Raw genomic sequence first — 26167 nt, forward strand, 5'->3', positions numbered from 1 at the left:
TCTCATAAAACATGATGATCTGACATCAGCTGAACAAGTTGGATCACGTCTCAGGTATTATAAAACATGTTGTAGCTCTTACGTTTGTTCATTATTTTACAATCAGAAGTAAGTACTTAAATTAAAAAAGGGGACACATTCCGGAGATGCAGCACAGTGGTACTTAGGTGTTGTTTTCTTAGGTACCCTAGTTCAAATCTACTAATTCATCTTGCTGCTGCAGCATCTGTCAATCATCCAGAAACAAAGAGGGCTAACGCTTCTAATAAGTTTTGAAAATAATTTGCCTCTACAGTTTTCATTAGATAGATGGCCCTTATCATCTAAAAAACAAAACAAAAAAACCCAGAGGATTTTTGATGACTCTTTCCTCCTCTCTCCCTCCCTAGTTACACAAAGGGATTGGGGATCTGAAACAGAAAGTCAGAGAGGTTTAAAGAGATGGGTGGGGAAATTTATGAAACAACTTGCGTGGGGAGGAAGAGAAAAAACCATGCAGGAGATAGAGGGTTAAGATAACCTTATGAAATCTAAAGCAGACAGAGAGAGAGATTGAGGAGTAGAAAGGTGCAGAGTGTTTAAACTGTATTTGAGTTTGTTTTGGCTACCAATCAACTAATGATAATACTTTCAAATAGCTTCAAATAAACTCACCCTCCTAAAATGTTTAATTTTTTCCACATTTGAAAATAAAAAGTTGCAGAAAAAGTGATAAATTAAATATCTGACTTGTATATTCGTCCAGATGCAGATTACCACAATAATCTTTTCTACAACACAGTCTATCACTATTCTTGGTTATGACTGTCAGGAAAAGTGGATGAACAAGTACTGACATGAAGTCAGAATATAGCTGAGTGCAGATTTCTGCATGGCTATTAAATGAAGTTTTAAGAATAAATCTTTGTTTCTCCATAAATAGACAAATGAATGGTAAACATCATAACTCAAAACATAGGGCCTGTTTCACCACTGCATTACTCTGGTGTTTATACCAGTTCAACTTCATTTATTTCAGTGGAGTGAAGAAGAGTCAGAAGAGGCTTAGAGTCAGGCAAAGGCAGCCCCAGTTCCTTTTTTATACAATGTCTGTTTTCAGGAAGATGAACACAGACTCTACCATGCTCCTGTAGCGTTGAGCCAAGCCATGGGAGAATAACAACGGCTGCTGCTGGATTTGTATGTTGAAGGAAGAGAGGATATCCATACAACTCTACCTTCTCCTCTTTTTCATCCAATGACCACAAGGGGGTGGAACTGAGGGACATCTTATGTACCTAAACACAAAGAGTTGATAGTGGCCCAGTCTTAAGAATCTTGAATGGAAGAGAAGCAGAGAGATGGAGATGACTTCTCTGAAGACTGGCCAACCCCTTCAAAGATGCTATCAATTCCTTATCACTTTTTTGGTAGCCATAGAATAACTACTACAGGAGTAGTAAGGGCCTGGTCTTCTGAGCAAAAGCCAGCAGGAGATGCCGCTGGGAGAGAAAAGTAAATTGAGAACCCTTGTTATAAAATAAAATAGAGGACAGTAAATAGCAAAGGTATCTGTGTACCATTATCTGCTTACTATAGATTACAAGTAAAGTCTTGGAGTCTACTATCCTCTTAATGAATGCATATACATTACTCCCATTCAAGTTACTTGGGCCCACATAAAATGTGATGTCACTGCACTACTTCTGCCCAAATTCTTTATGAATGGCAAATCTCTCTAATACACATTAATCTGCCCTAATCTACTCTAATTTAATTACATTAGCCCCATCAACCCCAATACAAATTATTTATAGGTTAAACCCCCCCAACCCCACCCAAAACACAGGTTCACAGTCCATTAAAACAATAGTAACCGTGCCTGAGCTTCATACAAATGAAAAGAAGCAACTGAATGTCACTACTCCACACATGCAAAGGAGAGTATGGATACTCCAAAATGAAGGGTCTTTGTACAAGTGTACAGAACTTGTATCTTATGTTATATCCTTCATCTATTAAATCTCTTCAAATCACTTTACAAAAGCAACCATGAACTTCTATCATCTGTACCTGTAACCACTTTTCAAGCTTCATTTTCTGTTACAAATGTCCCTTTATACATGTCTTTGAGAGAGCTTGCAACCATTTTTTTCCACCAGAGGAAGTGGCTTAAAGATACTGGTCACAATCTCCTTTCATATGAATGCCATTATGAAAGGTTTCTGTTTGTTTGTTTGTTTTAAAAGCTAACTAGAACACTACATATGTTGCCAAAGACTTTTTTCAAAAATTAACCATTACATTGCTAAATGTCTTCACTTAAGTTAGTTTTATGCATTAATTTTCAAACACCAGTCTTAAATTCAGTTATGTACATTTGGGTATCTATTGCAAAAGAAAATTTGAATAATTCCTATAGAAAATGAAGTTTTAGAAGTAACTACAACTGCTCATTCCTCAAAAGAAATTAATCCAAGATGACTGCTGTGATATCACAGTTCCTCCAGGACTCTTAATATGTCTGCGTTAACTCCTTGATGATACAGTAACACCGTAAATAGTCTCGTAACAGTCGCGAACATAAACTACACACTTGGTATATTTACAAAGAACTGCAAATGAGTAAGTGCTAAAGTTCAACGAAGGAAGCTACTTATAGTATCTCAGAGGAAATGGAAAGCTATCATTGAGCAGCTTCAATATTTTTTAGTGTTATTCTTGGCACAACAGACCAAGAAGAATATCCCACATATGTGTGTTAGATCAATAGAAGTACACTGTATTGGACTGTGCTCTCAATGGTACACTAAGGATATACACTATGACTTCTGGAGTATTTAGATTCTATCTCTCTACATATAATCTTTCTTACCAGAGAAAGACACATAGTTCATAAATAAAAGTGAATCTAATTATACTGAATATTCACAAGGACAAATATATGGTAAAGCAGTTCATAGGAAAATGATGAAAAATGGAATCCTGTGCCTTTTGATATAATATTAACATCAAATCTCTTGAAAGGAAATCACCGTTTGTTTTTTAAAGAAAGCTCATATTTTGTTTTCCTAAACAATTTATATTTTCTTTATGCTTACATTTTGCAGGCTGATTTTACAAACATAAAAACAAAATGATTAAGTCCTCCCAGAATATAATATTCTTAAAATAATAATAGTACTCAGAAAAAATATGTAGCTTTATAGATTGTACTGCATATATTTATTTTGCAAAGCCCTGAAAAGGATAAAATGTTTTTGAGGGTAATAGGGTAGGGGTTGTGCTTTGAGCCTATTGATAGCAATTAATTTTTCATAAAATAAATTACATAAACTAAATCAATATTAGATATTTACTTCCTAAAAATAATATTCTTGAAGAGCACTACATAAGAGCTAGATCTTGTAGTAAATATAGACTCATAGACTCATAGACTCTAGGACTGGAAGGGACCTCGAGAGGTCATCGAGTCCAGTCCCCCGCCCTCATGGCAGGACCAAATACTGTCTAGACCATCCCTGATAGACATTTATCTAACCTACTCTTAAATATCTCCAGAGATGGAGATTCCACAACTTCCCTAGGCAATCTATTCCAGTGTTTAACTACCCTGACAGTTAGGAACTTTTTCCTAATGTCCAACCTAAATCTCCCTTGCTGCAGTTTAAGCCCATTGCTTCTTGTTCTATCATTGGAGGCTAAGGTGAACAAGTTTTCTCCCTCCTCCTGATGACACCCTTTTAGATACCTGAAAACTGCTATCATGTCCCCTCTCAGTCTTCTCTTTTCCAAACTAAACAAACCCAATTCCTTCAGCCTTCCTTCATAGGTCATGTTCTCAAGACCTTTAATCATTCTTGTTGCTCTTCTCTGGACCCTCTCCAATTTCTCCACATCTTTCTTGAAATGCGGTGCCCAGAACTGGACACAATACTCCAGTTGGGGCCTAACCAGCGCAGAGTAAAGCGGAAGAATGACTTCTCGTGTCTTGTTTACAACACACCTTTTAATGCATCCCAGAATCACGTTTGCTTTTTTTGCAACAGTATCACACTGTTGACTCATATTAAGCTTGTGGTCCACTATGACCCCTAGATCTCTTTCTGCCATACTCCTTCCTAGACAGTCTCTTCCCATTCTGTATGTGTGAAACTGATTGTTCCTTCCTAAGTGGAGCACTTTGCATTTATCTTTATTGAACTTCATCCTGTTTACCTCAGACCATTTCTCCAACTTGTCCAGATCATTTTGAATTTTGACCCTGTCCTCCAAAGCAGTTGCAATCCCTCCCAGTTTGGTATCATCTGCAAACTTAATAAGCGTACTTTCTATGCCAACATCTAAATCGTTGATGAAGATATTGAACAGAACCGGTCCCAAAACAGAACCCTGCGGAACCCCACTTGTTATACCTTTCCAGCAGGATTGGGAGCCATTAACAACTACTCTCTGAGTACGGTTATCCAGCCAGTTATGCACCCACCTTATAGTAGCCCCATCTAAATTGTACTTTCCTAGCTTATCTATAAGAATATCATGCGAGACTGTATCAAATGCCTTACTGAAGTCTAGATATATCACATCCACTGCTTCTCCCTTATCCAGAAGGCTCGTTATCCTATCAAAGAACGTTATCAGATTAGTTTGACATGATTTGTTCTTTACAAATCCATGCTGGCTATTCCCTATCACCTTACCACCTTCCAAGTGTTTGCAGATGATTTCTTTGATTACCTGCTCCATTATCTTCCCTGGCACAGAAGTTAAACTAACTGGTCTGTAGTTTCCTGGGTTGTTTTTATTTCCCTTTTTATAGATGGGCACTATATTTGCCCCCTTCCAGTCTTCTGGAATCTCCCCCGTCTCCCATGATTTCCCAAAGATAATAGCTAGAGGCTCAGATACCTCTTCTATTAACTCCTTCAGTATTCTAGGATGCATATATAAATATGTATTTTATTGTAAAACATGAAGCCTTACCCTGAATCTCTGAACTTGAAAGCCCTGTTTTTCTGTCATTTTAAGAAAGTGACTGAAGTTGAACTCATCAAGCAGAATATACACGGCAATCCCTCTGGTAGATGCCTCTGCAATTTCTCTGAAGATATCCACATCTGTAAACATATCCATAATTATGGCAATGACCTGTTTAAAAAAAAAGAAGAGAAACTACTATAATAATTTAATGTATAAATAGTGTATAAATAGTATTCCTTCATGAGCTTAAAATATATAACATTCTGCATAGTGCATCTAATGAATTAGTACCCTCTACATGCCAAAAAGCTCTAAGGTTGCTTTTTTTTTTCATCCAGGATAGTTAACATGGTGCAATTTTAAAGATACTTTGATCCTATTTTTAAGAAAGTACGGTAGAGGCTATATGCTTACATTTTCATTGGGCAGGTGACCACTTGCACGACACATTATTTACATACATCAAAGTTTGCCAAAAGGCTGATACAGTGATTGTGCAGAAAAACAAACACAAACAAAAACAGTGAAACCATTACTGTAGTTTGGCTATGGAAAGAAAGACAATGGTATTGTTACTGTAAAAGGCTCTCATTAGTCTTCATCTGTAGTACTGTTCTCAGTTTTGGCCATCTGATGTAGGAAGAATGCCCCCACCCCAAGACTGTGGGAGGCAATAAGGATTACTCTAGATTTCATCAGACGGGCCTACTCAGCACTTTTAGCAGATGAAACTCCCACATAATTCAGTAAGGGTCTGGTTGTGTAAGGACTAAGAAATGCTGAATAGAGACCCTTGTTAGGCTTACCATACTGAAAAATAGCAGATACTTCTGAATAAGGAAATACAATACCTATTGGTCTGAAGATATTTGACCAACTGTGACCACTTAGCCATCATTGGTGATTTTAGAAAAAATAATATTGACGTGAGAAAGAGAGGTAGAGAGACAGAATATATGATTAGCTGTGAGAGAAACTTTTAACCTTTACAGATAATCTCCCAAATCCATTATATTCTTAATAAAAAGGTTGTACCACATCACTCATAAAAATGATCAAATTCTGCTCTTGTGTGTGGAAACCTTTCACAGTGCTCAAAGATACTAAGTTTGCTTTACCACAGTCACTAATTTTATTGGACCATCTGTCAATGGTCGGGAAATCCTTAAAATCATTCATACATTCTTTCCATAGGTTTCGCTAACATGCATTGACTGTTTCAGGCTTGATTGCATCCATTGCCTGTTTAATATAAGTGATGCAATTGGCAATGTTGAAGGACTTCCAACACTCCATCACATTAAGAGTGGGATCAGCATCCATAGTGCTATGTAGACGTGAGAATGTAAGCCTCATGTACGTAGCCTTGAAACAGCAAATCATGCCTTGGTCGAAAGGTTGGAGGTGGTATTGGGGGAGAGAAAGATGACTTCAATGTTGTTATGTGCAAACCAGAGTGCCGCAGGGTGGCCAGGAGCATTGTCTATGATCAGCAACACTTTAAAGTCAAGTTCTTTCTCTTCGAGGTACCGCTTGGCCTCCAGAATGAAACACTTGTGGACCCAATCGAGAAATAATGCTGCCATCACCCAAGTCTTTTTATTTGATTGCTAGAACACAAGCAGGAGATTTTTGTTCTTCCTTTTAGGCCACGGGGATTTGCAGCCCTGTAGCGCAAGCCCGGCTTTATTAAATGCCCAGCCACATTGCCACAAAACAACACAGTCACACAGTCTTTAGCTGCTTTGAAGCCAGGGGCTTGTCTTTCTGATTTTGAAATGTAAGTGCAGGTGGGCATTTTTTTTCCATAAGAGCCCAGTCTCATCAGTATTAAAAACTTGTTCCAGAAGATAGCCCTTTTCTTCTGTGATTTTCTTTAATAGTTCGGGGTAGACTTTTGCTGCCTCTTCACCAGTAATCTGCACGTTTTTGAGGTTGAAGAGGTTCCTAAAACTGTTAAACCAACCTTGGCTGGCTTTGAATTCCTTCTCATCAGAAGGCTGTCCCTCTTCAGCAGGGGTTTGAACAGTGCATAGAGGCTAACAGCCTTTTCTCGCAACGTGTTGTCATCTATAGGTACATGTTTACGGTTCATTCTTCCAGCCATAAGTTTAATGCCTTTTCAGCCTTCACTAAAGTCTTATCACACACCTGGCTCATCACCTTAGCAGCTACTGGAGCACTTGATGCCACGGCTTGATGAATTTCTGTCTCTCAAATCTTGATGGCATGGATGCTAGATTCGTTGTGGCCATATTTATGCACCACATTGGAGACCAACATACCATCTCTCAATAAGTCTAACACAGCCAGTTTTTCCTCCAGCATTGGAATAGATCACTTTTTCTTCAGTTCAACACCAGATGAAGTAGTTGGCTTGCATTTAGGGGCTATGTTGTACGAAAAATACATACCTTTAAACACTAGAATCACACTCAGCACGGCAAGATGCTCACACTATGAGAGGCACGCAGGAACTGAGACAACTGAGGGAACAGCAGATTCACGACTCCAATCTCATGCTCACTCGAGGGCATACACTCATTGGGTGGAATCGCCTGCACTATCTACAGGTATCTTGTTGTTTTTCTTTTTTTTATTTTGCCAAGCACGTATAGTTGAATTCACGTAAATTAAATGTGTGTATGATGTGACTCACCTGTATTTGTTCCCCACCATGGGCAGCACATAATGGAGGCTTGCGGAGGCTAAACCTCACATCATGGGAGGGTGAGGGGTGGGGAAGGGCAGTGGTGAATTACCATACGGGCCCATGGACCTGTGCCCAGGTGCCCCAGCCAATTTGTGGCTGCCAGAAAAAAGGTCCCCCCAGCATCCCCCCTCTGGTGGCCCTGACTGAGCTCTCAGCCCTCTCCCTCAGAGCAGTGAGCGGGGCCGTGGCCTCGTCCGGAAGAGGCAGGGCCTTCGCCAGAAGAGGCAGGGTGAGGGCTAGCCTCTCTGAGGGGAAGATTTACTCCCCCACCCATGTTCCCCATATCGGTACTTATAGACTGTGATCAAGTCTCTTTGTTAAACTAAACAGACTGAGTTCCTTGACTCTAACACTATAAGCCACATTTCTAATCCTTTAATCATTCTCATGGCTCTTCTTTGAACCCTTTCCTGTTTATCAACATACTTCTTGAATTGTGAACACCAGAACTGGACACAGTACTCCAGCAATGGTCACACAAGTTCCAAATACAGAGGTGAAGTGATCTCTCTACTCCTACAAGATTATCCTGTTTATCCATCCAAGGATCATATTATTCTTTTTGGCCACAGCTTCCTACTGGGAGCTGATGTTCAGCTGATTATCCACCACAATCCCGAAATCTTTTTCAGAATCACTGCTTCACTGGATGGGTCCCCCATCCATCCTGTAAGTAATGCCTCCTTTCTTTGTTCCTAGATGTATACATTTACATATATTAAAAGGCATATTATTTGCTTGCACTCAGTTTAACAAGTGATCCAGATTTCTGTGTGTCAGTGACCTGGCCTCTTCATGATTTACCACTCCCCCAGTTTTTGCATAATCTGAAAACTTCATCAGTGATGATTTTGTGTTTTCTTCTAGGTCACTGATAAAAATGCTAAATAGAATAGGGTCAGGAACCAATCCCTGAGACACCCCACTAGAAACACACCTGCTCACTGATGATTCCCTATTTACAATTACATTTTGAGATCATTACATAATGGTCTTGTCTGGCTTCAAATCTATTAATATTCCTTGAATTTCTGGTTCTTTGCACTCAGGGGCCCCTCTCCACACAGGAGGTGCAGTTTTGTTATTTAATTAGAGATTAAGACTTGGCAAAAACACTGAGGATTACACGTTTCATTAGTATGTTAATTTGTCTGAAGCTCTACTGATCGCATTAGCAGCTTTATTTATATTCTTCATCAGTTTCAAAGTACTGAATTTATTGCTGTGTTTTAAATTGTTTTTAAAGGCTCATCTGCAGAAATAATTTCTATGCTAATAGTAGTAGCAAGAAGTCACAAAACAGTGAGATCTACTAAGGGAGAGGGCAGAGGAAGAAGTGATATAAATTCAAAACATGTACAGCAAGTCATAAAATTGTTCGTTGCACAAACGCTGTACAGAACAATGTTATTTTCGGTTAATTGATACATATCCTGTTGTAAAGGAATTCCCCATAATCTGAGTAGTACTTAAAAGTATACTACAGTGTTTACCTATAAACTGTCTTTGTTCTTTTTAAAACACTTTATAATCCTTGAAAACAGAAGTCTCTTCTGAAACAAAGAGTTATGTTCATTTTGTAAAATGTACAAAGGTTATTCAAATTTTTACAATAGATACTGAATGATTTAAACGATACTTTCCAGCCAAACTGCCAGAATCTTATGACTCCAGCAGAAATCTTTACACACTTTTTATAAATTGTTATCACTCAGCAATAAAAAGTGACCTTGAACTGAAAACAACCAAGCATTCTTCACTGTCAGAGGAGGAAGGTAGTTGGCTCAGTAAGCAAAACTGCTCACAGAGAAAACAGAAAATTGAACTGCTCCCACTGATTTAGGATTAGATAGTCATAGCTGAAGATGACTACTCCTATAATTTTTGTTTATTTTCTCCCCTAGTATTCAAATTAAAAAGTCTATATTTGTCATAGATTAGGCATACTAACATACCCGCTCCCACACATTTGCTACTGTCTTCTATATTTTCTAAACAGTGCATGGGTTTTCAATAGGTAAGGCCAAACTGGCTCTCAGTTACAGCATTACAAATATGTAACTCCACTGAAGTCAATAGGCTCAAAAATTTTCCCATTTAAACAGTTTTCATTGACTTTACAGAAGGTACCATCAGACCCATGTTTTATAATCTACATTTACATCAGTGAAAGAAACAGAGCAGAATTAGACTCACAGTACCTGAGTAAAATGCCATGTTACTTAAAAAATTTAGATAAGTTTAAATAAGTTTTCAATTATAAGAAAAAATATTTTTGCTGAATAGTGCTTTGGTTTTAGGTAATGAAATGAAATGTATCAGCTTAAAGCAAAATAAATGTCTTTAAAGTGACACAGTATCTGGACACAGTATTTCAAACGAAGGTCTGTTCTACACTACAAGTCAACCTAACTCCATAAGCGTCTACGCTACAAGGTTGCTCCTGCCGATATATGTGACCCACTACACCAACCTACTAACTCCACCTCTGCAAGGGGAGTAGTGCTTAGATTGATGTAGTTAGGACAACGCAGTGTCCCTGTAGACACGGTTACTTACATCGCCTGTTGGCTTTCAGCCCTGTGCCAGGTTTACAGCTTGAGCCCTCCACCCCAGAGCTGACAGCCTAAGCTGTCATTCCCAAGGGAGGCTCACCGTTGGAGCCCTCTGTGCCACTGCAGTGCTGTAAATGTAGAGAAGCTATCAGTACCATAAAAGTACTCGAATATGTTAATAAATGATTCACAGCTCTCCCCAATAAAAAACAAAATGCATTTCTCTGATAACGGTTTGAATATAGGAAATGATGTATTCCTACATAATATATATTCCCATTGTTAAGATTTAAAATCTCTCTGACAAGTGCCAATCTTAAAGAAAGACAGATATGTGCATGTTTTGAAGGTTAAAATAGCAACGAATTTTATTAAAATAACCATACAAAATTGAATTTAACACCTGGCAGGCAATCCTTGCCTAACTTTACCCATATGTATTGTTTCTCTGCACTGTCATTTGACCCCTGTTAGTCAGCTGATGACTGTAACCCGTGCTGTGGCCTAATTCAGTTGATCTACCATGCACTGGGATCAGCCTTGGAGATTGGTACATTGAGCCGAGCTGCACTCCTCTTACTTGATGAAAATTGTTAAGGCCTTACTAAATACACACTGTTAAGAGGTCCATGTGAAATAAGATGCACAGTCCAGTTCTTAGTGTGTAAAATAATCGTATCACCAGAAAAGCTCCCACTAGCACAACTGATAATAATTAGCTGTTAGTCTCAAAAACAGGTTAAAAAAAAATCCAAGATAAAAATGTGTAAGCATTCCCCCCCTCTCCTTTTTTAAGGTATTGAAATCAATGAAGACTGTCATTGAAATGGCAAAAATTGAAAATTTTGAAGATGCCTTAGGTTTAATGGACACAGAATCTAAATCCTGTAATTTAGCTAGTCATTCAAGGTTAGGGGTTGAGACACATTGGTAGGGTTCGGCATAGGAGCTTTTACTGCCCTGCTGGATCCATTCTGTAAATAACCGATGACTTCACTCTCTTCGACTGTTCATCCAACTCTGCACATCTCATCACTGCCAAATGTGCGAAGCTAAGGCTGACTCTTACAAAATACAGAATCCACGACCATAAACTACAGATTAAAACTGGAAGACCCAGAGTGCAGAGGAATGATTGTGCAACCAATGTGACTAGGATTTAGATGCAGAGAAATTCTCTACTGTCCAAGACACATTTGAGAAAGATATTTCCTTGAATTATTAGAAATGCGAAAATACTTTCTATAAAAATAGAGAAAAAATATTGCACTACCCCTTGTGGAAAGGAAAGATCTAGCAGAAATAGCACCAGCCAAATTTGACAAGGATATGGGATAAAATCTCAAACCTACTAAGAAGATCTGACCTCCAAATTGTATCTGCCTTTCAAAAAATTGAAGGGCTCTGTCATTTTCTCACTTCGGCAGCACTTCTGCAGCTCAACGTGCCAATAAAGCACTACTGAAATGAACTGTGCTCTTCTATGGCCTGTATTACAATAAATGAGGAGAGGACCAAGATTAGCTCATTCACAAATGTAATTATGGTATTACAGCTCTATTCTCACTAGTGCAGCTCTATTCTGAATAGTGACTGTAAAAATGGCCTTATGTAGTTCTATGTTTACTATCTCTCTGTGATTCTGGACCAAATCTGTTTGGTTTACCAAAAAAAGGGGGGTTCTATTTTAGCTGCAAGCCCTGCTAATTCAGCTCTGAAAATTAGGCAAGATTCCTTCCAACTTGTGCATTATTCATGGTAATAAAGGTTCTACAGGCTAAATTAGCCTCTCAATTAGACCACACCATGTCTTAAAATACCTGTTCAAACTTATTCCCTTTCTAGGGAAAATATGCTGTTTTGCAAATATTTAAAAAAAAACTGTACAGCTGTTTCACAGAAAAGCCTACCACTTCTATGCTGTAGAGTAGGGATTTGAAATTGTTGCAGGGGGGACTGCACTGGTGCCAGGGGTATGTCTTTTTCTTTCTGCAAACACCTTCCTCATTCACTTATACACCCTCCAACTTCTACAACAAAAAAGGGAGGAGTCCTACAAAGAACAGTCTCCTTCACTATACAACCCTGATTCATTCCCAGGGCACTGTCCCTCCTGTGTCGTGAATGAGGCAGAGGTCTTACAGAAAGAATAGAATGTGACCATGTAATTAAAGAATATCATAATGCACAGGTGGCAAGGGGGCCAAATTAAAGTTGCACAGGCAACTGTAAATATGATGTTTCCTAACTTTTGAGTGCTTGACTCTGCAAGCTAAATATAATTATCTTAATGTAGTAGGATCTTTATGTAATTTTTTTTTTAGGAAACACTAAACCAATTTATTATGCCCAACTATAACAGTCCCCCCATCATGAATGATCAGCAGGATCTGGACCTTGAACCTTCAGCACCACAGCAGACTGCTGCTACTGGAGGTACCGGACTAACTACACAAACCAGCGGCACAAGAAAGCTGCTATTCCAGGGAGTACATGAGTCACTGGGATCACGTGCTCAACCTGGAGGATGGTCAAGAGGGGCCTGGCCTGAGTATCTTTGCCCCCAGGAATCAGGGAAACTCCTGTCCCATGCAGCACTTCCAGAAGTGTAGATGGGATGTGGAGGTCCTATGCTAGGTTCAGGTGATGAGATATGGGGAAAGCTCAGCCCCTTAGCCCGATTGCTACTGTTGATCAAGTAGCTCCTAGATATTCCTAATGCAGCATGTGTTACTGCTGCTGCTTTGGTGACACTGGAAGACAGCAGAATTTATTCACCTCTTCAGAATGTTCTGATTCAGTTGCTATTTTGATAGGCTGCCAAAGTTTTCCTACAAACAACAGAAATTAAGTCGCAATTTTTAATCGTGTATAATTCAGCTAAGCCAAAATGGAATTACATGGGACAAAGACAAGTTAGGAACAATAAATAAATGGATTATTACTAGCTCCCCCTAAAATATGTTAATGTTTGTGTTATGAGTATACAGTACCAAAAAGGATAGGATGTGCTTGAATCAGTGTTATCAGAACCTTATATTTTATTTTAAATTTGTACTTTTTACATAAGATTTTGCACTTTAATTTAGACTCTTCAAAATGCATAATTATACACAGCCACACTAAAAATTTTGATAATTTCCTCAAAGTATCCCTAGTAATTACAGCATGCTATGCAGTAATCTCTTACCACATTTCAACTTTGAAGTTGCTAAGAGTATTAGAGCTGTACCACTAACAAACAAGCAACCACAACAGCTGATACAAAAGCATAGGGAGGTGGGATTTTTAGTTTATTATGTGCTTTTCAGCTAAAAAGATTGAAAGCTTTGGCATTTGTTTACCTCTTCCCCTTCAGTTCACATGTCTAGTTGATCTGTTGTTGGTCATTACATACAATTTGCAGGTGTTCCTTTGTTGTTCTCTTTTGAACAACTTGTTATTAACCTTTCAGATTTGAGTTTGACGTATTAATTCAAATTACCTATTCCCAGTTAATGTTATTTTTTTAAAAAGCAGACTTTAGTGAAAGAGATTATACAATACTTGCCACCCATGACCTGACCTACGAGCAAATGCGCATGTTTACTCTTGAGAAAACTGAGGGGGGACCTGATAACGGTCTTCAAATATGTTAAAGGCTGTTACAAAGAAGATGGTGATCAGTTATTTTCCACGTCCACTGAAAGTAGGACAAGCAGTAATGCACTTAAATCTGCAGCAAGGGAGATTTAAGTTAAATATTAGGAAAAATTTTCCAACTATAAGGATAGTTAAGCTCTGGTAATAGGCTTCCAAAGGAGGGTGTGGAATCCCCATCACTGGAGTTTTTTTAAGAAGTTGTTCGACAAACTCCTCTTAAGGATGATCTAGGTATACTTGGTTCAGCGTCCACTCAGAGAGCTGGACTTCACAACCTCTCGAGGTCCTTTCCAGCCCTACATTTCTATGAGTCCATGATTTACTGCTAAGGGCAGTAAAGTGAATTATATTGGAGCTTTCATTTAATTGAATTTCTTTTGTAAGAATGCTCCTTAACAATGAATATTGTTTTCTAACCATATATTTTACATCAGATTCTCTCAACCCACAGAAGAACCTGCACAACCTAATAGAGATTCTATAGTAGTTTGCATATCTGTAATTTGGACCCCTGTTGAGACACATCCAAAGACAGAAGTGATTATAGAAGCCAATATTAGTACAGTTCCTGTTGGAGCTGTGCTGTTCGAGACCAGGTTGGGGGTTGGGCATGGTGATGATTGGCAGAGTGGATGTCTGGAGCCTTTATTTACCAATTCTCACTAGGAGATCGTTTGAGAACATGTGTGTATATGTGTGTGTGCATGGGGCAGTGACAAGTGGAGCAAACACAAGAATTCAAAGGATAATCAGGGAACTGAAACTCCTGGAATTTCTGCTCCTCTATTTGGTTATTCCCAGTAGGGGAAAATGGGACTCTAAATGCAAAGTTATCCTTTCAGATCCACATAGCTCTGAGGCAGGAATTTCACTCTAATTTTTTCCCTATAAAACCTATCAAATAATTTAAAAAATAATCTGTATTTTATTAATGTGCTTTAAAAGCCTTTTCAAAATCCTTGCACTGATGAATCATTGATGCATTTTGTCATGTATAAGAAAAGTCAGCATGTGAAACAGCAGCCTTCAAACTCTGAAAAACTTCACTGCAACATTATATCAACAATGAAGTAAATGTGCTAAAATAATCAACTCCAAAATGTTTCTGCTAAAGAATACTATGCGTGTGTGAGGCCAAAGCTCCTCAAAGATTTTCTTTTTTAAAGAAAAAAAAAAACCTGCTGCTCACAGAGAGTCAAGGCAGAGGTTTGGAATTAATGGTCTTTACCAGCTTTTTTCTAAGAGAATTGATTTTGGTGGGGTTTCCACAATGTGGAAGTTGGATGGAGCTTTTAAGTGAATGCACCCCATTGTTCCTTTCTTTAGAAATGCAGTATGAACATATGGTCAGCGTTTATCATCTATCACACTGGATTACCATATTGAAAAATAAGATGCGTAGACAATCACAGTATTAAAGGACATTACTGGATATGAGTTACAGTAATCAAGCAAAGTTCCATTAAACCAGTCAACTTTACAGGTATTTGCTAATTAGATTCATGATAAATTGCAAATTCCCTGTGGTTTAGTACAAAAGCAGATTTTGCTGGAAAAAATGATTCCACAGAACCAGTTTTCCAAATTCAGGAGACTGATTTCTCCCATCATTTCTCATGTAAAAACTGCATACTATTTTTCATCTTTGAGAATATAAAAATAGGTTTTATGGGTAACAAAAGTCTTTTAAATCACATAGGGCAGTATGTGACTTCCATATTATATCAGCGAACAGTATATTTTAAAAATACCATATTAAATGTTCAGTGCTGATGCTATGTTAATATCTGTGATAAAAGCTTTTTACAGAAAACACAAATTTCATTTAATTGTAAAATGCTACATTAGATCTCCCAAGGTTACAGGGTTGGAGGTTTTACATTCACATAAGCATCCATATCCCCACTCCACTTTATAGAAGTGGAGAAAGATTCCAAGAAAAGGCCAAGAGAGGGAAGATCAGAATTTTCATTTCCTCTGCAGAGCAAGCATGTTCCTACTTCAAAATCTTAGAGTGGCTGAGGGCCCCAGGAGAAAAATGGGGAAAGGAATGGATGGCAGAACAGCATATTCCTCATTCTAAAGATACATATTAGTTAATAATGCTAAGAGCAAACTGATTTTATGGAGCCAAGTCCTCTGCATCTTTTAAAATTCCTGTCTTCTCTTTCCTATTAGGAAAGGAACATCTGATTTTGATCACAAGTATCTGCATTGTAAAAAACGCAAAAGAAATAATATTGAATTATTTAATGGCACTTATTTCACTGAGCAAACAGATTTTGTCGTTGGGATGGTTCATCACAATATGATTAAATAAGCGGATTGCTGGTCCCCAAAAGTAACACAAAAAGCAATTTGGACTCCTCCTATAAGTAAACAATTTGCACACAAAATTAGAACAATCTAAGCTACTTTACTTATGCTGCAACTTCTATTAACTACAAGCTTTTTCCTATAAACCCAGTAAGCATGTAGATCAGACATTCCTGTGGGAAAACAAAACTAAATATGTATTACAATGTGCAGAATCCTAAAATCTGACTATACTACAGAATTTAGAGTCAATGGGAGTTTTCCCTGCATAAAGGACTGCATCATCAGGCAATTTGGTGTATATATAAGTTACACTAACCTCCTCAGTGTTCTGATACATCCCCCCCACGCAAAACACAGTTCAGAACTGAGTCTGAGCAGTTTCTAGACTTCCTTTGAGAAATGCATATGCCACAATGTTCTAAGCATTTCCCAGTACAATTTGGCAGAAAGGTAGTGCAAATATTTTGTTTAAAAAAAAAAAAGCAACAACCCCAAATCAGACAATTTTTTGCCTAGTTTCAGTTTTTGTTACAAACTTAAATCCAGCCCAGTTCCATCAAAAACTTTGCCAAAGTTTCAGGTCTTCTGAGCAAGCTCAAGCTGAATTTTGAATACAACTAGACCAAGTTCTTAGCAAACCCCATTCTTCTCTTCTAGCTTCTCATACAAACCACATGAAATAGGCAACTTTGATTTTTACTCTTGCTTTTTCAAATGTGAAACTCAAAGTAAAAATCAGGATGAACACATGCGAACTGAAGCAGAATATCATTGCTGAAATGTCTATAAACCAGGACTAGGTTGTTTCTTATACTTCTAGTCACTAGCCCCACTTTAAAAATATCTCATTTTTATGCTATTTTATTTCAAACCACTGCATTTCTCACTTGGCATATTATATTCCTATTTGGGTATCCTATACTTGCTAGTTACCTGTTACATAACAAAGCTGCTCTAGCACGCAAACTGACCTGCTTTGCTAGAAATACTGAGGTTGTTAAAGTTTTTCCTTTTTTCCTTTTGTTTTAAAAACAAATTGCATCCTAATTATAAAGCAATGGCCTCAGATATTTTTGTGTCAGAGAATGGAATTGCTAGTTTCCATATCAATTTTACTGTATGCCTATACTTGATTAAAAGTAGTTTCATAAGGAATATCAAAAATCAAACCTTCTTGTAACATTTTTTGTAAATTCTATACATTTCCTTGTTTTGTTAGAGACAATTGTCAAACCACTCAATCTGCTACCCTAAAAATAAAATTATATTACTATTCATAAAATGAACTACTAAATTAAGGCCACTTTTTTGGTCACCAAACACCCTAAGACAGCCCAATTTATTTATTTAAGTGTGCTGGGTCAGATCCTTAAGCTTGTGTAATTGAACATAGCTGCTCTGAAGATAATTTCTACAAATAAAAGCTAGTCAGGCTCTGGTGCACAAAAAGTTTTTATTAATACTGTGATGTTGTACTCCATATGTTTTATGGAAATATGCTTATGAGTATGAATATGATGTAATTGGAATATGCTTTAGGCAAAAGGTCTCTTGTAAGGTATCATTAGAAAGTTTATAATCTACTGAGTGTGATAGTTCTATTTGTATGCATTTATCATTCTTGTATCCGAAGCTAGAAATATGAAGTATAACTCTGAGGTCCTATTGTAATTATGCAAATTGTGGTCCACTAATGGTGGTTTAGATGGCTCCCATTGACTAAGACAAGTGGTTGTAAATGGCTCTGTTTACTTGCAAACCTTCCTGGGTACGTGCGGGCCAAAGCCCTGGAAGAATGGAGGCTGGGATCTCACAGGACATGTGAACATGTCACCTGATACTGGAATCCATGTTAAACCTGGTGCTTTTCCATTTAGAAGGAGGGGACCCAGAGAAACAAAAGATTCCCGCCTTGTGCCTAAGCTATAAAAGGGGGTGGAATAGAACAAAGGGGGCTGACAGTCTTGAGAACATCCCTGCTTTCCACCTAAGATGTCTGCTGGAACTAACAAGGACTGTACCGGGGAAAGGATTGGGCTCAGACTAGAAAGGAGTCTAGTTTGTGAAAGCAGCTTATTGGAACAACTCTGAGGGTGACATTTTACCTGTAATGAGTTCCTTAATGTATTCGGCTTAGACTTGTGTGTTTTTGCTTTATTTTGCTTGGTGACTTGCTTTCTTCTTGAAACCACTTACATGCTACTTGTTATACTTAATAAAATCATTTTTGTTTATTAATAAACCCAGAGTAAGTGATTAATACCAGGGGGAGCAAACAGCTGTGCATATCTCTCTATCAGTGTTATAGAAGGCAATTTATGAATTTACCCTGTATAAGCTTTATACAGAGTAAATCAGATTTATTTGGGGTTTGGATCCCACTAGGAACTGGGTGTCTGGGTCCTGGAGATAGGTAACCTGCTGAGCAGTTTTTGATTAAAGTCTGCAGCTTTTAACCAAAAACTGCTCAGCAGGTTACCTATCTCCAGCCTCATTGACTTTGATAGAGTTATATTGGATTTATGCCAATGTAAATGAAAGAAGAATCAGTAACTCCAGCAGAATTAGTAACTCCAGCAGATCACCTGCACCCTATTACAATAAAGAACACCTAAACTGAACAAAAATTAAGACATATCACCATCCCCCAGAGACCTCTACTCCAAAAACCCCTATCTACCTGGACAAAATCAACCCTCCCCAAGAGCCTGTTCAAATAGATGGGCCTTGACTTTTGGCCTTCTGATTTGTTCAAGCTGTGAATTTGGACTGGAATCTAGATTCAGGGTTTTGGTTCAGAACATTTATCATTTGCATGTTTTTAACAATATATTTGGCATCAGAATATTTGCTCATCTCCCTTAATATGACCTGCCTTTTCTCAAGGGCAGGGATCAGCAACCTTTGGCATGCAGCTTGCCAGAGTAAGTACCCTGGCACGCCAGGCTGGTTTGCTTACCTGCCGGGTCTGCAGGTCCGGCCGATCGTGGCTCCCACTGACTGTGGTTCACCGCTGCAGGCCAAAGGGGGCTGTGGGAAGTGGTACAGCCTGAGGAATGTGCTGGCTGCTGCTTCCTGCAGCCCCCATTGGCCTGCAGCGGTGAACCATGGCCAGTGGGAGCTGTAATCGGCCAAACCTGCGGATGCACCAGACAAAGAAACAGGCCCGGCCCACCTGGGTACTTACTCCAGCGGGCAGCAGGCTAAAGGTTGCCGATCCCTGCTCAAGGGTATTAAAATGGGAAATTATAATTTTGAGGTTGGAGTTGAGGTTTGTGAAATGAAATCGTATATTTTCTACAATGTTTATACGTGCTTTAAATTTATACAGTTGAATTATGTATGAGAGAGGCGTGAGTATGTGTAAGTAAATTGGTAGTGAGTGGCAGAATGATAGGCGATAGGAAAAAATATTCAAGCTAGTTTTGAAGATTTAACTTACTCATCTGATATAGACACAAAGAAGATGGGAGCAATTTGTCTGGAGAAAAGTTTCTCATACCCAACCCCCTCTCTTTACACTTGGATGTAATCAACTCAAGATGCTTACTTGTTTACCAAACAAGCGAATTATGCTGCTGTATACATGTATTAAAAGAAAGATTATTTAAATGATATTTAAACTCTGATCCTTAATGATACATGCTTAGACCTTCAGGTCCTGATCCTGCCAGGACTTATGCAGGAGAAGTCAATAGGACTTCTTATGTGCATAAAGTTAAGTATAGGTAGTAACTCCTAGGAGATATGGGCCTTAGTTTGCTTTCAATACATCTTTTTGGGACAAAATTATTATTTTCATGTTTGAACAACTAGTTACTTTTCCACTAGCTATTATTGCACATGTATAAATGTAGCTGAACTGCAGGCTCTTTCAGTTTGCAGAGATACACAATAATTGTTTGATGCCATTAGATTGAAAAATCATTTAACCAAATCACTTGACACTTCAGGGTGATGATGCTGAAGCACCAAGATAGCACCAGATGAATTGAGGGTCATCCAATATTTCACCCAGTGCTTAGCTAGAGAACAGGGCATAAATAAGGCTTAGCCTGACTGAGCTTCAGTCATCTTAAAACAGATTGATGTTGATAGGATCGAGGAAATGGCAGGAAAATATGACCAGGATTAGATCTGCCCCTTGAAGTGAAGGTAAACCATTTGGTCACTCAAGTTCACAAAGTGGGGGTTTGTTGTATCCCTATCTGCTGTTAGATGATCACATAGAAGCTCAGGATACTGAAGGTCTCTTTATCTTCAAGAGTGATACTGTGCATTCTTTCACATGTTATTCTATCAATATGTTTTAACCTTCATCTGGGTAGTCTACCACTGTAGTTGTGAAAGTGGTCTGAGCAGATCTGGAGCTGCAGTTAGCAAAATTTCTCAACAAGAGGAGTGCTTATGATGTTTTTGAAATAAAGCCAGGTTTGTACCTAGATGCCTTTCTTATGAGTATGAGAAGTGAGAGCCTGTTTTTGAAAATTTTGCCCTGGCTCCCTTATACCTCACTCTTGGGGCAGTAAGATAAACATTCCAAACCAACCGACTGACCACTTAAGCTAATCATTCTTACTTAAAAGATTAGACACTCCAGATATGCCCCGATAAGCACTGTTTATCTGGGGATATGATAGGACTTTATATTTTTACTGTCCTTTGAAAAGGGAGCTCTATGAAGTCAGTCACATACTAATGGAAATGCTTCTTAAGGAGTACTGATGTCCCACTAGAACTCAGGTTTTTATAACTATAAATACTTGCTGCATGGCTCAAAAACTATATTAACTAAAGTTATGTCTTCATGTACTTGTTTCTATGTTAGTTAACCTCCCAGAGTAATAGCTGACAATTTAAATTATTCCTACACTTTTGGTTTATATTATGCATTTCTTAGGGTAAATCTACCCTCTGAGATGAAGGTATATGTGACGTTATTGACAGGAACTGTGATCATATAGATCATTGTTGCAACCAGGGTCCTATGGTTGCACCAGGTCTTGTACAGAGGAGGTCAAGTGGGATGTCTATGAAAAGCTTGTAGTTTTCTGGTTATGATTATGCCATCTGTATGTGTGTATCATTTTTGTATTTGAAGTTATGAATATTGGCTATGTACTTGTATCTCAATGTGTTTGATTCTAATTAGCCTCAGCGAAGCATTTGGTCAGCTCCATGAGAAAGGACTATTCTCAGTAAGTGCCCAATCAAGAAACGCTTAACTGACAATGGATTTTGGGAGACACCAATCCACATCTGAGCTTTCCTGGGAATGTTCAAACTAACATGTAAACAATGGCATCGACCTGCAAAAAGCTGAATCATTCATGGACATGTGACTTGCCCAGGTGGCTACAAATTCCATCCTGCTGCTGTGATTTTGCACAGGAGAACTAAGGGGTTTCCACCCACAAGAGAAAGAATATAAAAGGCCCTGGAAATCTCTCCATTTTGTCTTCAGCTGGCTCAAGAGATGGCCTCTCCACCCTCAAGAGATACCCCAAAAACAAACAAACAAACAAACAAACAAAACTGGAACAAAGAACAGTAACTACAGGGGTGAGAGTGATTGCTGGACCCAGACTAGGAAGGAGTCCAGTCTGGGAAAGAAGCTTATTGGAACATCTCTGGGGTGAGATTTCATCTATAATCAGTTTCTTAATGTATAAGGCTTAGACTTGCATGTTTTATTTTATTTTCCTTGGTAACTTCCTTTGTTCTGCCTGTTATTACCTGAAAGCACTTAAATGCTACTTTTTATACTTAATAAAATCACTTTTTGCTTATTAACCCAGAGTAAGTAATTAATACCTGGGGGAGCAAACGGCTGTGCATATCTCTATATCATTGTTATACAGGGTGGACAATTTATGAATTTACCCTTTATAAGCTTTATACAAAGTAGAACAGATTTATTTGGGGTTTAGGCTCCCAGAAAGACTGAATACTGGGTGCTGGGAAAGTCTCTGTTAACTAAGAAGCCCCTAAGCTGAGTGGATCTCAGTTTCAGTGAACTGCTGGGGGCCATGGCCCAACCTCTTGGTCTGTGCTGTAGTTGACTGGAGTGTCTTACTCAGCAAGAAAGGAGTGAAGGGAAGCCTTCTCTGGCAGGAGGTGGTTTGTTCTCAGTGGTATCCCAGCACATCTAGTGACAGTCTTGAGGGAGTTTCTGTGACCAAACCCATCACAATATAATTTCAGCTTGAGGAGACATGCCCACACTACCTCTGATCGAGATTGTATACTTAAAATAGAATGTAGCCACAGCAGTGCAAAGAGCAGGAATGGCTAGCCACTCCAGGTACTTTCCTAGGGTCTCAGATTGGTAAGTACTCAGTATGACTAGCCCCTTCTGCTGCTATGTTATTTTTAGCACACGAGCTTAATCATTGCAAGCATGGTATTCCTCAAGCTGGGAATCACACACCACAGGTCAAAGAGTAGACCTATTCTTATTGGCAGCTAGAGGAATTCAGTTGCTCTCTCTCTGTGGCTCAGCTGTAAAATAGGGAGAATAGTTCTTACCCACTTTAGTAATGCACTTTGAGATCAAAGATGAAAAACATTATCCCTATTCTTATGTAAATACTAAGGCCCAGAGTTTTAAAACTGTTTAGACATTGATGAACTCAGCTTTGCAATGCCTAACTGATTTAGACACCTAAACCACATTTCTCAAAAGGATTTAGGCACTTGAGTGTCAATAGAAGTTAGGTTTGGAGGTGACTAAATCCCTGTTAAAAATGATTTTAGGTGCCTAAATCAGTTCAGCATTGCGATGTTGAGAGCCGCAATGCCTATATGCCTTTTTTTAAAAAAAAATCTAGCTATAGGTATTATTATTTATATACATTTACCAAAGGCTCTTAAGCAAAGTCATGGGATAAGAGGGAAAGTCCTCTCATGGATCAGTAACTGATTAAAAGATAGGAAACGGAGTGTAAGAATAAATGGTCAGTTTTCAGAATGGAGAGAGAAATACTGGTGTCCCCCATGGGTCTATACTGGGATCAGTAGTGTTCAACATATTCATAAATGATCTGGAAAAAGGGATAAACAGTGATGTGGCAAAATTTGCAGGTGATACAAAACTACTCAAAATAGTGAAGTCCCAGGCAGACTGCAAAGAGCTACAAAAGAATCTCTCAAAACTGGGTGACTGAGCAACAAAATGGCAGATGAATTGCAATGTTGATAAATGCCAAGTAATGCACATTGGAAAACATAATCCCAACTATACATATAAAATGATGAGGTCTAAATTAGCTGTTACCACTCAAGAAAGAAATCTTGGCGTCATTGTGGATAGTTCTTTGAAAACATCCACTAAATGTGCAGCAGCAGTCAAAAAAGCCAACAGAATGTTGTGACTCAGGAAGGGATAAATAAAACAAATTATTATATTGCCTCTCTATATCATGTCCACCTCTTGAATACTATGTGCTGATCTCATGATCCCATCTCAAAAAAGATATATTGGAAAAGGTACAGAAAAGGGCAACAAAAACGATTAGGATATGGAACAGCTTCCATGTAAGGAGAAATTAATAAGACTGGGACTTTTCAGCTTGGAAAAGAGACATCTAAGAGGGGAGATGATAGAGGTCTATAAAATCATGACTGGTGTGGAGAAAGTAAATAAGGAAGTGTTATTTACTCCTTCTCATAACACAAGAACTAAGGGTCACCAAATGAAATTAATAGGCAGCAGACTTAAAACAAACAAAAGAAAGTATTTCTTCATACAACATACAGTCAACCTGTGGAACTCTTTGCCAGAAGATGTTCTAAAGGCCAAAACTGTAACAGGGTTAAAAAACGAACTAGTTAAGTTAACAGAGGTCCATCAATAGCTATTAGCCAGAATGAGTAGGGATGCAAAACCATGCTCTGAAGTGTCTCTAGCCTCTGTTGCCAGAAGCAGGGAATGGGCGACGGGGGGGGGGGGGTGTCTGATCACTTGATTACCTCTTCTATTCATTCCCTCTGAAGCACCTAGCATTGGCCATTGTCAGAAGACTGAATACTGGGCTAGATGGACTATTGGTCTAACCCAGTATGGCCATTCTTATGTTCTGTTCTAATTACAGTAGCACTTAAAGGCCCCAGTCAGGATCAAGTCCACAATGTACTAGCTGCTGCATGTATGTATAAAAAGGTAAAATGGTACTGGCAAATGGATGCAAAAGTACAGAACAAGTGATCAGGGTGATGATGATACTACATTTGGGTTTGTCCCACTTCTGTAATTATTCAGTTCAATATTACCATTGCAAATTAAACTGACTTACTGACTCTTCACAGAAAAAGAACTAATGTGTGTGATCTCAAAATGTATGAACCAGACCTTGAAATCATTATTTTGATTAACTCTTACTAAAGTAGGTAATCCCATTAAAATCAAAGGGATTACTCACACTGGTAAGAGTTGCAGGATCAGGCCCTGTTACAATATCTGATTGCCCTGAAAGCCATCATTTCTTTCCCCTGTAAGGCAGTGGTTCTCAAATTTATTTGACGAGGACCCCTGCTTTGTGTCTGTATTTATTTATGCCTCCTCCATCCCCCAAGTACACATACCTCCGCCCAGCATTGAAGGCAGAGCAGATAGCAGTGGCTGCTGGCTGGGTGCCCAGCTCCGAAGGCAGCGCCATGCCAGTAGCAGCCCACAAGTAAGGGCAGCAACGTGAAAAGTAATATTCATCAATATCACTTTTCACAGCAGACTTAGCATCCCATTGCCAGCCTTACTTGTGCGCTGCTGCTACCTCCCCAGGGCTGGTGAGGCAATGTGTTTGGGGAGAGAACCCGAGCCCGGGCTGCCACCCTGTGAGGGATTGTGGGGCGGAAGAGAGAGGCTCAGGACTGGTGCAACCATTTAGGCGACCTAGGCAGTCACCTAGGGCGCTGGGATTTGGGGGGCGACATTTTCTTCGGCAGCGACTGCGGCGGCCGGATCTTCGGCTGCCCCAGTCGCCGCTGGCATTTAGGTGGAGGGAGCTGGGGCAGGGGAGCGTGGGGAGGGCCGCCTGCAGCAAGTAAGGGTGGGGGCAGCACGCGGGGGAGGGAACTCCCCGCCCAGCTCACCCCTGCTCCGCCTCCTCCCCGAGCACGCCTTCACTGCTTCACTTCTCCGGCCTCCCAGACTTGCGGCGCCTAAGCTGATTGGCGCTGCAAGCCTGGAAGGTGGGAGAAGTGAAGCAGCGACAGCGTGCTCGGGGTACTCGTGCTCGTGCGCGGAGCAGGGGCAGAGGGGGGTGCCTCAGGGAGGAGGGTGGGGGGTGGGGAGCTGCCGCAAGGGGGGTGCCTCAGGGTGGAGGGGGGGAGCTGCCACGGGGGCGGGGCGCCTCAGGCAGGGGCCTGGGGGGCGGGGCGCAAGGTGGAAGTTTCGCCGAGGGCGCGAAACATCCTTGCACTGGCCCTGGAGAGCCTGAGCCCGGGCGGTGGGGCTCCAGCTGTCACCTTTATCCCCAGCTCTTGGGTATGCATACCCATTCTACTTGAGCCCCAGTCACCCAGGGCTGATAGCCAGAGCTCTCAAAAACAAAACAAAACCCCACAGCTTGCACTTCCCTTGACACATTCCCACATCTTCCTTGGGAGGCCCGCTCCAGAGTTTGAGAACTGCTACTCTAAGGTAAGTAATTTAGGGTAAGATTTTAAGAGTGATAGGAGCTGAGTATTTTTGAATATATGGCCCTTAATATTTACTTAAAAGTAACATATCTGTTTATTAATATTGATCATTATTATTGTATTTTATTTTCAGCAATATACGGAGGGGTGAAATCCTGGCCCTTCTGAAGTCAACGGCAAAGTCTATTTTTCTTTTACTGAGCAGAGTCCTGAATTGCAATTTGACGACAACATATGTAACACCTCCACTGGAATACTTACAACGTTCTCTGTATAGAAGACTATAGCTTTGAGCAAATTACCTAAAAACAACTAGGAGTAAAGAACATCTCTGTAGCAG

General features: G+C 39.4%; 1 protein-coding gene across 1 annotated transcript in view; it reads right to left on the reverse strand.

The window, feature by feature from the left end:
• Positions 1-26167, reverse strand: part of FAM83B (family with sequence similarity 83 member B) — a 72987-nt gene that overhangs the window by 20086 nt on the left and 26734 nt on the right. The window contains exon 3 of the mRNA XM_050950702.1: positions 4963-5127. Within this exon, the coding sequence (XP_050806659.1) occupies positions 4963-5127 (165 nt within the window). The remainder of the gene's footprint in view (positions 1-4962; positions 5128-26167) is intronic.

This window comes from Gopherus flavomarginatus, chromosome 4, assembly GCF_025201925.1.
Source record: "Gopherus flavomarginatus isolate rGopFla2 chromosome 4, rGopFla2.mat.asm, whole genome shotgun sequence".
Lineage (NCBI taxonomy): Eukaryota > Metazoa > Chordata > Testudines > Testudinidae > Gopherus > Gopherus flavomarginatus.